Below are 13,399 nucleotides of genomic sequence, written 5' to 3' on the forward strand. Positions count from 1 at the left end.
GATTTTTTGCATTGAGTTGATAGAGTAATTTGAGTTAACGAGCTCCTTAACTTAACTTAACTTAACTTAACTACAGTGGGGCATTGACTTACGAGTTTAATTCGTTCTGAGACCGAGCTCGTTAAGGAGATCGTTAACTCAAATTACTCTATCAACTCAATGCAAAAAATCGGCTGAGAGACAGCTGGTATCTCAAAAAACTCGTTAGTCGGGACACTCGTAAGTCAAAGCCCCACTGTAAACTCCCTTTCCTGGGGACAATGGCAAAACGTTTGCAGTCAGCACCTTGGTGGGTCTGAGCTTCTGCATTTCCAAGATGCTGCAGGTGATATCCAGGCTGCGGGGCTGAGGACCGCATTCTGAGTTCTTAGAGCTCAGGGCCGCTACGTCCTATTCTTCCCTACGGAGTTAATGAAACCTACCATGGGCCAGGATTCTCTTTCTCCCAAGCTGTCACCCGAATGGCTTTGCTGTGTGGCTGGTACACGTTACCACACCTCTCTAGTCTAGACCTTTGTTTCTTCTTCTCCTGCTGCTCCCCAGACCTGTCAGGCCAGCCCTGCTGCCTCTCATCCACCCTGGCCCTGCCCTTCACTCTTCTCCAGATGGGCCTGTCAGCAGGCGGACCCACCCAGCGGAGGAGGAGGAGGAGGAGGAGGAGGAGGTGGAGGAGGAGGAGGAGAATCTAGGGCAGTGTGCCTCACGTGCTGCGGGGCTCCGGAACAGGCATCTGGAGCTGGATCATGTAGGACTGGAAGGAGTGAGGTGGTGTGTGTGTGTGTGTGTGTGTGTTCCCCCAACATTCTATCAGTTGCAGGAGGAAAGTCTGTCCCAATCTTCTCACTCAGCTGCATCCTTCAAATTCACCCTCATTTTGGAGCCTGACCATGGGGACACCTCCTAGGGGCTGAGACCCCTTCACAGGGGAATTTGGGAAGGAGCTGGACAAGCTGTGACCCCTCTCCGGCTCTCACCCCATGGGAAAGCTAAGCCCCAAAGGGGCCAGCACAGCTTGCAGTCTGAGCGAGAGCGAGAGCAAGACAGTAGTCACTGAGGATCTCCCAGCTCTGCCCTCTCCTGCCTGGACCCTCTTCTCATGGCCCCACAGACCCACCCAGCTCACCCCCGGGTGCCCTCTTTCCAAAGGGCCCTTCCACCCCCGATCCACCCCTGAGTCTGATGGGTGAGGCCCCAGCCAGGCTGGGTTCTTTGTTCCTCTTCCCAGCAGGCAGGTGTCAGCTCTGGCCCTGGGCTGCTTGGAGGTAGGACTGCGTGCCCTGGAGGAGCCAGGGAGATGCTTAGGCCAAGACTCGCCTGGCAACTAAACAATCAAGTTCAAGCTTTACCTGCTGAACCCCAGACTTGGAAAGGCCGAAGAGGAAGTAAACTTGGGGGGCCCAGAGTGACCTTTGTCTACACCCAAACCTGTCCCCTGGCCCCGCTGGAGGTGCTGAGTCCTGAGGTCCCAGCGCTCACACTCTGTGACATTGAGCTGGTTTCTCTCTGGACCCAGCTGGCTCTGGCTTTCAGTTTTGGGTGACTGCCACCAGGGAGGAAACAGCTAGGCACGCAGGCATTGGCTGACTCAGCCCAGCCCAGCCCCCCGGAGTTCAGAGGTCGGCCAGGGACTTTGTCCTCCCAGGAGGAGGGTGAGGAGATCTCGTAGTGCTCCAGGCAGAAGGTACGAGGCTAGGCTGACAGGCCTGAGGGCCCTGGGCCTGGGGCAGGGAGGGGCAGCGAGCTGGCCCAGGACCGCGGTTTCCTTGTAATTGGAGCCGCCCCTGGCAACCTTCTGCAGGCTGATTCTTGTCGGGGCGTTTCTTCATTCCTCTTTCTCTTTCTCCCTTCCCCTTCTCTCTGTCTCCCTCCCTCCTTGTCTCTCTCCCTCTCTGTCTCTGTCTCTCTCTCTTTCTGCCTCTCTCTCCCTCTCCCTCTGAATTTCCCTGGGCCTCCCTTCCCTCCAGAGCCCCCATGCCCTGTCACCTGCCCATATCCCTTACGCCCTTGGCCCTCTTCCTCTGTAAGCTGGTCTCTGCCTCAGAGCTCCCCCTTACCGCCCCGTCCTAGGCCCCAGGAGCTCACCCTCTGCCTGCCCTGCAGGATGCTGCAGCTGAGCCTGTCCTGGCTGGGACTGGGGCCGCTGGCAGCCTCCCCGTGGCTACTCCTGCTGCTGCTGCTGGGAGCCTCCTGGTTCCTGGCCCGCGTCCTGGCAAAGATCTATACCATGTATGACAACTCTCTTCGCCTCCGATGTTTCCCGCAGCCCCCAAAGCGGAACTGGTTTTGGGGTCACCTGGGCATGGTGAGTGTGGGCATCAGGACAAGTCTGGGGTATCAGGGTAGATGTGTTACTTACGAGTTTGGGTTCTTGTCTTCAGATATTTAAAGAATTTAGACCAGGGACACTGATAAAAGCAAAGGCAGATTCACTGGGGAGGAAGAGAACACAGATAAGGTCCCAGGTTCTGCTCCCCAAATGTGGGGCTCAGGGCGTTAGGGCTTGAGAACACAGAAATTTCTGGGTCGACCAATCAGGGAGTAGGTTAGCAGGCCTTTCCTTTCTGAAACGCTGATATCCAGGTATACGTCCGTGAAGCGAAGCATTCTGGGATTGTGTAGCACTTATTATGGGATGTAGGAAGGGACTTTCCAACCGGGGATGGAGTTTGTCCCTGTGGTTGGCAGCTTGGCTTTAGATCTGAAAGACAAACTTACCGTTTCAGATGGTCTCCCCGAAGGGTTGGGGATGGGGCTCAGAGGTTGGGCTGGGGTCGAGGACAGCAGAGCAGTGAGGGAGCCCTCTTTCCTCACGTCCCCACCAGGCTCCTTCCTCTCCTCTGTGCACTCCATGTCCCCAAAGCTCTCTTTTTCTTACCCTTCCTCACCCCCAGCCCCCTTCTGCTTGTCGGTCCCCATCCGTGCTCCTCTGAGGGTTTCTCAGGGTGGACTGCACAGAGCCGGGTCTCCTGGTGCCCACAGTCTCCGCTGCTGGACCCGAGGCCTCCTCAAGGTCCACTCACTGCCCGGCTCATCTCTGTTGGCCTCAGGCCAGTGTCTGCTCCTCTCTTGACCTCTGCTTCCCCAAAGGAATTAACTATGACCTCTGCCATCTCCTCCTTTTCCCCCTCCCCCCAGGGCACAGCTGGGCCTGAGAAGAGGTGTGGGCAGTCTCTCCTCCTCCCTTCCCCAGGCAATTTTCTTATCGTGCCTCCCACACCCCAGGTGTATCAATGGGCCCCGTTGCCCAACTTAGATCAAAGTTGACCACTTCACCTTTCAGAAGGGATCCCTCCAGCCTTTGCCCTTCTGGCCGACTTCCTGGGACGGGCCTTCTCCCCACAGGCCCTCTGTCCGTGCTGCATCCACCCCCTATTGCCACAGTCACACTTTGGACTTTGTCGTCACCTGTAAAGGCGCTGTCTCCAAAGCCACTGATCTGAGTGTTGCATCCTCTGACCAGAACCCCCTCTTCCTCCGAGCTTCTTTCTTCTTCTACATCTTCGAGGCCGCCAGGATGTCTAGTCCCTTTACGTCTCAGTCCGACAGCTTCCTTCTGACCCCATTTCCTTGGACACATTTAGCTTTGGCTCCATCCTTTGCACACGGGCTAGGGTCTCTCGCCGACTGAAGTTTCCATCATGACTCTTTGGACAGCCTCTGCCTGTTTGAGCTCAATCACCACATCCTCCAATCTTTCTCCACGACGATGCTAGAGGAGGTCATGAAACCGGACGAAAGGGTGTCAGCTAAATCCCCACTCACCTCCAGTGCAATCCAACCTGCACAAAGCCATCTCATTCACCTCCAAGCAACTCTGACCTTGCTGACTGCTCTGTCATCTTGCAAACTCCCTTTTCTCTTGATTCTAGGACAAGTCCCTGCCCTCGTCGTTACCTCCATGTGGCTCCTCTATCTCCAGTCCCGGCTCCTGCTTCATCCTACCTTTCCATGTGGGGATTCACCCCGAGTCCTAACCCCTCCTCTCTCTCCCAAGGCCACCTCCTTACCAAGGGCTTCTAATCTTGAGGAGACCATCAGTTCCCTGCATAAGTGAATCCCAAGTTCACATTTCTCCTGAGTCTGAGGCTCTATGTCCAGCCCCTTCCTCCCCTCCTCATATGGTGGGACGTCTCATAAATACCTCATTTCTCCGAGTTGGAATCTGAAATCACGGCTCCATCCCCAATCCTCATCCCCACCCTGGGTCTAGTTCATCATTCAGTTATCCACATCCCATACTTTAGGGTCCCCTGGCCCCTCTCTTCTCTCACCTACACATCTGGTCCTTCATCACATCTGGCTGTGGTGCCTCCACCACCTTTCCTCAGTCTGTCCCCTCTGAATCATCCTGCCACACCCCTGGCTCCATCCACCATCACCTTTCTCTGGAAGCCTCACCCAGCTCCCTCTCTGATCTCCTCATTTGGCTTTTGTTTACTATCATCCTCTCTCTCTTTAACCTTGAAGAGATTTTTCTGAAATTGAGTTTAGAGAAGGGGTGGGCAAACTTTTTGACTCGAGGGCCACAATGGGTTCTTAAACTGGACCGGAGGGCCGGAACAAAAGCATGGATGGAGTGTTTGTGTGAATTAATATAAATTCAAAGTAAACATCATTACATAAAAGGGTACGGTCTTTTTTTTTTTTAGTTTTATTCATTTCAAACGGGCCGGATCCGGCCCGCGGGCCGTAGTTTGCCCACGGCTGGTTTAGATCATGCCTCTTCTTGGCTAAAAACTGATGACTGCCTATCCCTCTGAAGATAAAGAATAAATGTTGCCTGCCCTCGCCAGCCCCACCCACACTCAGGACGCTCAGCTCCTGCTTTAGCTCCTCAATGAGCCAAGCCATTCCAGGGCCTTTGCTCATACTGCTCTTTTGACTGGAAGCACTTCTTTTCTTGTGGTTTCCTGGTCGATTCCTCCCATTTTCAGCTTAAATGTAACTTCCTTCTAGAAACTGTCCTTGACCCCCAGACCTTGACTTCTGACTAGGCCTTGCTCACACTTAAACAGTTAATTGTCCAATTATTTGTTCCTTATTCATCTCTCCCATTAGATAGTGTCACTGGGGGTAGACACAGTATCTGTAGTGCCCATGCCAGGAACTGATATACAGTAGGCACTTCATAAATATTTGATGATGTCATGGTGGAGGCCATGTTCTAGGCCTGGATGAACTTGCAATCACCTTTCTTGGTTATCCAAGGCCGAAGGGATGAGCGACCAACTCCTCTCCTCCCCCACCTCCCCCCAGCTTATCACAGAACAGGATGTCCTAAGCCAGTGATGGCGAACCTTTTGAGCTCGGCGTGTCAGCATTTTGAAAAACCCTAACTTAACTCTGGTGCCGTGTCACATATAGAAATTTTTTGATATTTGCAACCATAGTAAAACAAATACTTATATTTTTGATATTTTTTATATATTTAAATGCCATTTAACAAAGAAAAATCAACCAAAAAAAATGAGTTCGCGTGTCACCTCTGACACGCGTGTCATAGGTTCACCATCACTGTCTCCTAAGCTCATCACAGAACAGAAGGTCCCAAGCGCATCATGAAGGTTGGTTGAGATTCTGGGTTTTAGAATGATCTTAGTGAGCCCTGGGGGCAGTGGGAATGTTATAAAGTTACAGCAGTTCTGCCTCCCCCTCCAAGGGTTTGGATGTGGAGGATGGCCTTGGGCACTCTTCCCTCTTCCAGCCCCTCAACTGGTGAGTGGAGTCACTCTTCCTCTCTGGAGCGATCTTATCGAGTCTCACCTGCCTGGAGCACCGGGGAATTTGTCAGCTCTGACGGGGCATTCCTTTCAGAGGGACTGGGGAGGACACCTCACCAGGAGGTGATCCACCCTCCTTCCCCTATTGGGGGACATGGCTTCAGTTTCTCATTTGTAAACGGTACAATTAATGGGCGTGTCCATACTTGGAGAGCAGGGACAGGTCACACAGTGAAAACAACTCATCTCACCTGCCTGGAGCACAGGGGAATTTGTCAGCTCTGATGGGGCATTCCATTCGGAGGGACTGGAGAGGACACCTCACCAGGAGGTGATCCACCCTCCTTCCCCTTTTGGGGGACATGGCTTCAGTTTCTCATTTGTAAACGGTACAATTAATGGGCGTGTCCATAGCTTCAGGAGAGATAGATAAATGGGACATACTATAAGAGATGATGGGTGGATAGATAAATATAGATAGATAATAGATAGACAAAAGATGATGGATGGATAGATGATTAGATGATGGATGGATGGATAGATGGATAGATAGATATATAGGTGACTAGATGATGGATGGATAAATGGTAGATGGATGAATAGATAGATGAATATATAGATTATGGATAGAAAGATGATAGATGATGGATAAATTGATTGATAGATTGATAGGTATATAGATTATATATATAGATATAGATTGATAGATGATGGATAGATAGATGGTTGGATGGATATAGATAGATAAATACATACATAAATACATGCATACATACATACAAACAAACAGAAGATAGATGTATGTGCATCTGTGTATGTACTTATTTCTTTTACTCCCTCTGTTTACCTGTATCTCTATGTGTTCTTCTCTCTGTCTCTCCCTCACTCTTTTTTTGTTTCTTTTTTAAAAACATATATATTATCATTGATTTCAGAGAGGAACAGAGAGGGAAAGAGAGATAGAAACATCAATGATGAGAGAGAATCACTGATTGGCTGCCTCCTACATGCCCCCCACTGGGGACCGAGCGTGCAGCCTGGGCATGTGCCCTTGACCAGAATCGAACTTGGGACCCTTCAGTCCGCAGGCTGATGCTCTATCCACTGAGCCAAACTGGCTAGAACATCTTTCTCTGTTTCTTTGCTTTTATTTCTCTGCCCATCTCTCCAACTCCCCATCTGCTTCTCCTCATCTCCATATCCTGCATGGCCCCCCAGTGCCCTCAGAATCAATCCCCTGCCTCTACCCACTCGTGATCTCTTGATGCCCTGCTTGATCTGCTCTCCTTTCCACCTTTTCTCTGCTTCCCACCCATTTCACTTTAGCTGCACGGAACCCCTTGCTGCTCATAGCCAGGTGCTGGCTCTCTCATCTCCAGGCCTTTGAGTGGGCTATTCCTTTCCATCATCTATCTATCTATCTATCTATCTATCTATCTATCTATCATCTGTTTGTCTCATATATCTATCTACTTATTTATCTCCTAAAGAAACAGAGAGATAAAGAGAATGAGGGGACAAGGAGAGACATATAGGTAGCTAGACACACAAAAGACCTGAGAGCAATGAAGAGAAGCTGACTTAGTGAGGTGGAGACAGGTGCAGACCAATAATCCAGGCAGAAGGAGTTAAGGGGTGAGTAGGGTATGATGAGTAGAGGGTACAGTGGGCAATTGTTGCATCTGAGGCCCCCGGTCAGGCCTTGCCTCATCCCCATCCATTCCCAGGCGAAGAGCAATGAGGAGGGCTTGCGGATGATAGAGGAACTGGGCCACTACTTCCGTGACGTCCATCTCTGGTGGATTGGGCCGCTCTACCCCGTCCTGCGGCTCGTTCACCCTAAGTTTGTTGCCCCCGTGCTCCAGGCCCCAGGTACCTCTCCCAGGAGCCCCCAACCCTGGCCTCTCCCTTGCCTCTGCTCCCAGCCCTTCCCACCCCTGGACAGACCAGGTTGAGCAGGAGAATGGGCTATGTTGACAGAGTCCATGCCTGTGACACTAACCTGTTGGGTAACTCTGGGAAGGTCCCTGGTTCTCTCTAGTTGACAAAGTCTCTCTTGGTTTTGAGTGGCAGAAACTCAGCATTGTAGGTGTGAGTAAAGAAGGGGAGCTATTGACTGGGAAGCTCAGCTAGAGCTGTCTTCAGGCTGGATCCACGCCTGAACAATGCCATTGGAAATCTGTCTTCATCTCATAGTTCACTGTGACACTAACCTGTGGGGTAACTCTGGGAAGGTCCCTGTTTCTCTCTAGTTGACAAAGTCTCTTTCAGTTTTGAGTGGCAGAAACTCAGCATTGTAGGTGTGAGTAAAGAAAGGGGAGCTATTGACTGGAAATCTCAGCGAGAGCTGTCTTCAGGTATGGCTGGATCCCGGTCTTCAAACAATGCCATTGGAAATCTGTCTTCATCTCATAGTTCTGTGTTCTTCTGTGCCAGAGCTCAACTGCCCTGGAAAAGTGAGCTCATTCCCAGGAAAGATTGCAGGATTCTCTAAACTGGCCTGGCTTGGGTTCCAGGGACAAATCCCTCATCTAATCACTGTGACTTGATTGCTAAGGCTCAGAGTCATATGCTTAGCTCTGGAGTAGAGGGTGGGTTGTCATGGCCACCCTCCTAATTACTTGGATTGAGAGTGGAGGAGGGATGGGGTCCTGGTTTCAGGAGAAGGGGATGGACATTGGACAGGCAGATACCAGATGTCCATCCACCAGCAACCTTGGTAGGTGGGCATTTCCTGGGTGAGGAATCAGGCTCAGAGAGGCATAGTAACTTCTCAAGACCACAGAGCATGCTGAAGTTTTCCTCTTAGCCTTGTGTGTTTTCAGCTGCCCTCGCTGCCTCTGATTAGAGGAACCCTAAGCTAGAAGGTGATTTGGGACGGGAAGACCAATGGCCAGACTATTGTGGGGGAAGATCCACCAGACCCCAGGTTGGTGACCTGTGTCTGGTTGGCCCTGGGGGCCTGGTCTAGAGGGAGTAGTGGCAGTTCTTCATGGAGAGTGGAGCTCAGTATCTGGGAGGGGCAGCATCCTCTATTCCCTTTAAGGACAGAGGAGCCCCTGACTTAAGCACTTAATGCTGAGTATAAGGTAGAGGAGAATCCTGGGAAAGTCTTGGTCATACCTGTGTCATGTCTGAGACATTAATGGGACCATATTGAAGTCCTAACTGGGGCCTGTTTGCGGGACATACTGAGGTCATGTCAGATTGTCTTTGGATCCATGTCAGAGCATGCTGTATTATGTCATGGCATGCCATCCATGTTGGAGTCATGTCAGGATATGTTAAAACATGTTTGAGCCATGTCAGATGTCCTAAGAGATGTCAGAGAGTGCTGGGGCAGACAGGGTGTCCTAGGTCCCTATAAAGGCATTTTGCAGAGTGCTGGACTGTGCTCGGGTGTGTAGAACATGTTAGATCATGTAGGATCCATGTCAAGGTGTGTTGAAGCACGTGGTGCCATGTTGGGGTGAGTCTAAGCATGTAGGATGGTGTCTTTGGGCTCTGCCTTTGCTCTGCTCTGTGTTGCAGCCTGGTCTGGTCCTCCCGTGGCTCCCTCCTCCTCACCATTTCCTCTGCCCTTGTCCCATTTCTGCCATGATGGGTTTGGAGGGGGAATGCAGACCCCTGGTTCTTAGCCTCCTCCCCTCACTCAAAGTCCCTCTCCTCCCCCCTCCATTGTCCCTGATGGTTTTCACTCATGTCAGCTGCCGTCGCCCCCAAGGACATGGTCTTCTACAGCTTCATGAAGCCCTGGCTGGGTGAGTCACTGAGGGAGAAGCAGGTTGGGGACACCCCTTGGGGGACCAGGAAAAGGTCCTACCTTGCCCACTCCCGTGGCTGCCTCTACTAGGGGATGGGCTTCTGCTGAGTGCTGGTGACAAGTGGAGCCACCACCGCCGCCTGCTGACTCCCGCCTTCCACTTCAACATCCTGAAGCCCTACATGAAGATTTTCAACGACAGCGTGAATATCATGCACGTGAGTCTCTTGAACTCAGTGAGGGTCTCAGTGGAGCCTCGGGGGTACTGGGGGCTCAGCGGCATCTTGACTGGAATGCTGACTCTTCTGGGTAGATTTTGGGCCATTGCTCTCCCTTTCTGAGCCTCAGTTTCCTCAGCTGTGAAATGGAATAATTCCGTAGAGTGGGAAGATGACATAATGGAGTCAGGTCCCTGATACATTATATGCATGCATACAAGTCCTTCGGTTGATCTCTTACCCTCCCCTCCTGCTCCCCAACCCTCCCCGGCCTTTCCACTGCAGTTTGACAGTCTGTTCGAGGCTGCTCTGGAAACTTTTTTTGCAGTCATTTCCCATTTAATCATTTGATAATGATGGTCATTATCAAATGGGAGTAGTCATTTTGGTAGTCATTACCACTATGATAATGATGAAGATGAAAGTGATAGCTAACAGTTACTTCACACTTACTGAATACCAAAAATGACGAGCCAATTCCATTGCATATGTTGTATAATTTAATTTTTAGCAACCATACGAGGTAGAGATGACAATTATGACCACTTTGCAGGTGATAAAACAGAAGGTCAGAGAGATTAGGGAGTTGCCCAAATTCACAAAGCTAGTAAGTGAGCGATGAGTGGTGGATCAAGAATTTTAAGCTAGCCCGACCGGGCTCAGTGGTTGAGCGTCGACCTATGAACCAGGAGGTCCTGGTTCCATTCCCGGTCAGGGCACATGCCTGGGTGGTGGGCTTGATCCCCAGTGTGGGGCGTGCAGGAGGCAGCCGATCAATAATTCTCTCTCATCATTGATGTTTCTATCTCTCTCTCCTTCTCCCCTCCTCTCTGAAATCAGTAAAAAATATATATTAAAATAAAAAAATTTCAAGCTGGTTTGTCTGACACAAAAACAGGTTATCTTAAGTTGACTGAAGATTTGACAGGTGGAGCCTAGAAAAGGACAATGATCTTGAACCCAAGTATCCTGACTCCCAGCCATGGGGTCACTCCTACTCAAGCCTGGTCCTCTCTGGGGATGGGTGCCTGGGGCAGAGGACCAAGAGGCAGGGTCTGGGGACTCCATCAGGTGGTTGGGTGGGGGAAGGGCTCAGGGAAGCCCCAGCTCTATGCCCTTCTCTGTCCAGGCCAAGTGGAAGCGCCTGGCCTCAGAGGGCAGCACCCGTCTGGACATGTTTGAGCACATCAGCCTCATGACCCTGGACAGTCTGCAGAAATGTGTCTTCAGTTTTGACAGCAAGTGCCAGGAGTGAGTCTCTTCCCAGAGCCTGGGAGCATGAGCCATGGGCCCAAGGGAGCAGATGGAGGGGGTACTGACCAGGGCAATCATAAGGGCCTTCCTGGAGGAGGTGGGTCAGGGCTGGACATTGAAGGACAAGGAAGGGGAATGAGCAAGGGTGATCCCTTCAGGTAGGTAGAACCGTTTGCTAAAGGCCAGGAGTGTGTGAAGCAGTGAGGAGACATCTTGGAAATGAGGTTGGAGGGCGTGGCAGGGGCTGGATCTTAATGACATTCAAACGCTAGGCAAATAGGTAGAACTTTATCCTGAGATATCCAGAGAGCCAAGGGGGGTGTTTGAACAGATGAGAGTTGTGGTCAAAGCTGAGCTTAGACATCTGAGTCTAGAGATGATGGACTATTCTGTAGACACAGGATGCAAGGAGACCGTGAACAGGAGAACTGAGCTTGGTGGAGAAAATGGGGCATATTTGAGAGAAACCAGAATGGGCAGGGCCAGATATTGCACAGGAAGAGAGGAGAGGAGCGTGATTCCTAAGCTTTGTCTTGGGGTCTAGGACATGAGGCAGCTCATAGAGACAGAAGCATGTTTGGGGGGCATCCTTTTCTAGATTGAACGTGGTGTTGGGGTCTGGCTGGGAGGGCCTCCCAGGGTTTCCTGTGTGTTAAGGAGCCGGTTTGTCTGTCCTGGTCCTGCAGGTATCCCAGCGAATATATTGCCGCCATCTTGGAGCTCAGTGCCCTGGTGACGAAGCGGGCGCAGCAGATATTCTTGCACCTGGATTTCCTGTACTACCTCACCCCCGACGGGTGGCGCTTCCGCAGGGCTTGTGAACTGGTGCACAAGTTCACAGACGCCGTCATCCAGGAGCGGCGGCGCATCCTCGTTAGTCAGGGTTCTCATGCCTTTCTCAAAGCCAAGGCTAAGACCAAGACTCTGGACTTCATTGATGTGCTCCTGCTGGCCAAGGTGGGCTTCTCTGGGATCTGAATTCAAGAGGTAGAATGGACATTGATTTCAAATGTCAGATGGAAGAACCTGGACTTGAAGCAGAGGGCACTGGGGAGCCATAGAGGGTGCTTGAGGGAGGGAGGAATGGGTTAGAGATAAGCTGTAAACATGACTGTAGAAGGCTGTCTGGAAGGAGTAAACAGGAGGCAGGAGACCAGAGAGAAAACGCATGGGGTGTGCTCTGGAGATGAAGAGGGAAGGATCCTGCGTAGATGATGGAGCTTCAGGGACTATTTCAGGTCAGACACGCATCCTCAGAGCCGGTGTGATTTGAGGCATCTTGCCCTTTCTCAAGGATGAAAATGGGAAGGGACTGTCAGATGAGGACATCCGAGCTGAGGCTGATACCTTCATGTTTGAGGGTAAGGGTCCTAGCGTGGGATTCCAGAGGGGGTGGGGTCTCTCCATCCCAGGGACTTGGCAGGTGGGCCCTAGTTCACCCCATCCTGCCCGATCCTCCCCCCCCACCTCCCTGAAGGCCTTAATAGGAGGGCACGGCCCCCTCTGCTGCTGCAGTAGCCCAAAGACCCAAGCTTGTCTGACTGCCTCCCAGGCCATGACACCACAGCCAGCGGCCTCTCCTGGGTCCTGTACAACCTCGCAAGGCACCCAGAATACCAGGAGCGCTGCCGGCAGGAGGTGCAACAACTCCTGGGGGACCGCGAGCCTCAAGAGATTGAATGGTGAGTGCAGGTCCTCCTGGCCTCTTCCTGAGCCCCTCTCATTGGCTCTGCCCCCAAAGTGGGGAAGAGGGAAGATCTTTTGGTTGTTTCTGTCATTGCGTCCTCCCATTTAGCGGGAATGGAAGCAGAGTCCAGAGGCAGGGTCTGGAACCAGCCTGGATAGCAGGACAAAGCTTACAGGCTTTGGGGACAGAAAGATCTGAGTGTCCACATTTCTTGCCCCACTAACTTGCTTTGTGACTTTAATAAAATCAGTTTCCTTTTCTGAATGCTACTTCTGCCTCTGTAGTGTGTGTGTGTGTGTGTGTGTGTGTGTGTGTGTGTGTGTGTGTGAATGTCGCCCCCGCAGGGCTGCTTGGAGAATTGCAACAGTGTGTAAAACAGACGCCACCCAGCAGGTGATCAGTAAATGAACTTCTCCTCCCTTCCCTTGCGTTTCTGCCTGAAGTTGCAAGACCTCAACTCCCCTTAATTTTTGCTCTTTTCTTGAATCCCCACCTAATCGTCTATCCCAGGGGTTCCCAAGAAATCTTTAGGGGTAAAAATCACCCATGTTTTCATTCAGTAAACAGGTCCACACTGCCTGTCCTTTCCCAACTCAGTGTCTAGTCCCATCTGAGTCCTACCTGGGCAAGGCTGGGGCTGGAAGAAAAGGAGGTGAAACTGGGTTGTGCAACAACAAAGATGAATTCACCACCTTGAGTGAATAGGGCTCCTGGCCAGGGGGACAGCTTGTGCAAAGGCCAGGTCAGAAGCATGCAG

General features: G+C 51.5%; 1 protein-coding gene across 2 annotated transcripts in view; it reads left to right on the forward strand.

Moving 5' to 3' along the window:
- Positions 1-1,591: 1,591 nt before the first annotated feature.
- Positions 1,592-13,399, forward strand: part of LOC102257438 (docosahexaenoic acid omega-hydroxylase CYP4F3) — a 16,176-nt gene continuing 4,368 nt past the window's right edge. Inside the window, exons 1-9 of one of the 2 annotated variants that reach the window (XM_005876317.2) lie at positions 1,592-1,681; positions 2,101-2,302; positions 7,448-7,592; positions 9,428-9,481; positions 9,574-9,701; positions 10,831-10,952; positions 11,642-11,912; positions 12,250-12,316; positions 12,508-12,637. In XM_005876317.2, coding sequence (XP_005876379.1) covers positions 2,102-2,302; positions 7,448-7,592; positions 9,428-9,481; positions 9,574-9,701; positions 10,831-10,952; positions 11,642-11,912; positions 12,250-12,316; positions 12,508-12,637 — 1,118 coding nt within the window. In that variant the 5' untranslated portion in view covers positions 1,592-1,681; position 2,101. Of the gene's footprint in view, positions 1,682-2,067; positions 2,303-7,447; positions 7,593-9,427; positions 9,482-9,573; positions 9,702-10,830; positions 10,953-11,641; positions 11,913-12,249; positions 12,317-12,507; positions 12,638-13,399 lie in introns of both variants that reach the window. The other variant, XM_005876319.2, reaches the window with a different exon arrangement.

This window comes from Myotis brandtii, unplaced genomic scaffold (assembly GCF_000412655.1).
Source record: "Myotis brandtii unplaced genomic scaffold, ASM41265v1 scaffold485, whole genome shotgun sequence".
NCBI lineage: Eukaryota > Metazoa > Chordata > Mammalia > Chiroptera > Vespertilionidae > Myotis > Myotis brandtii.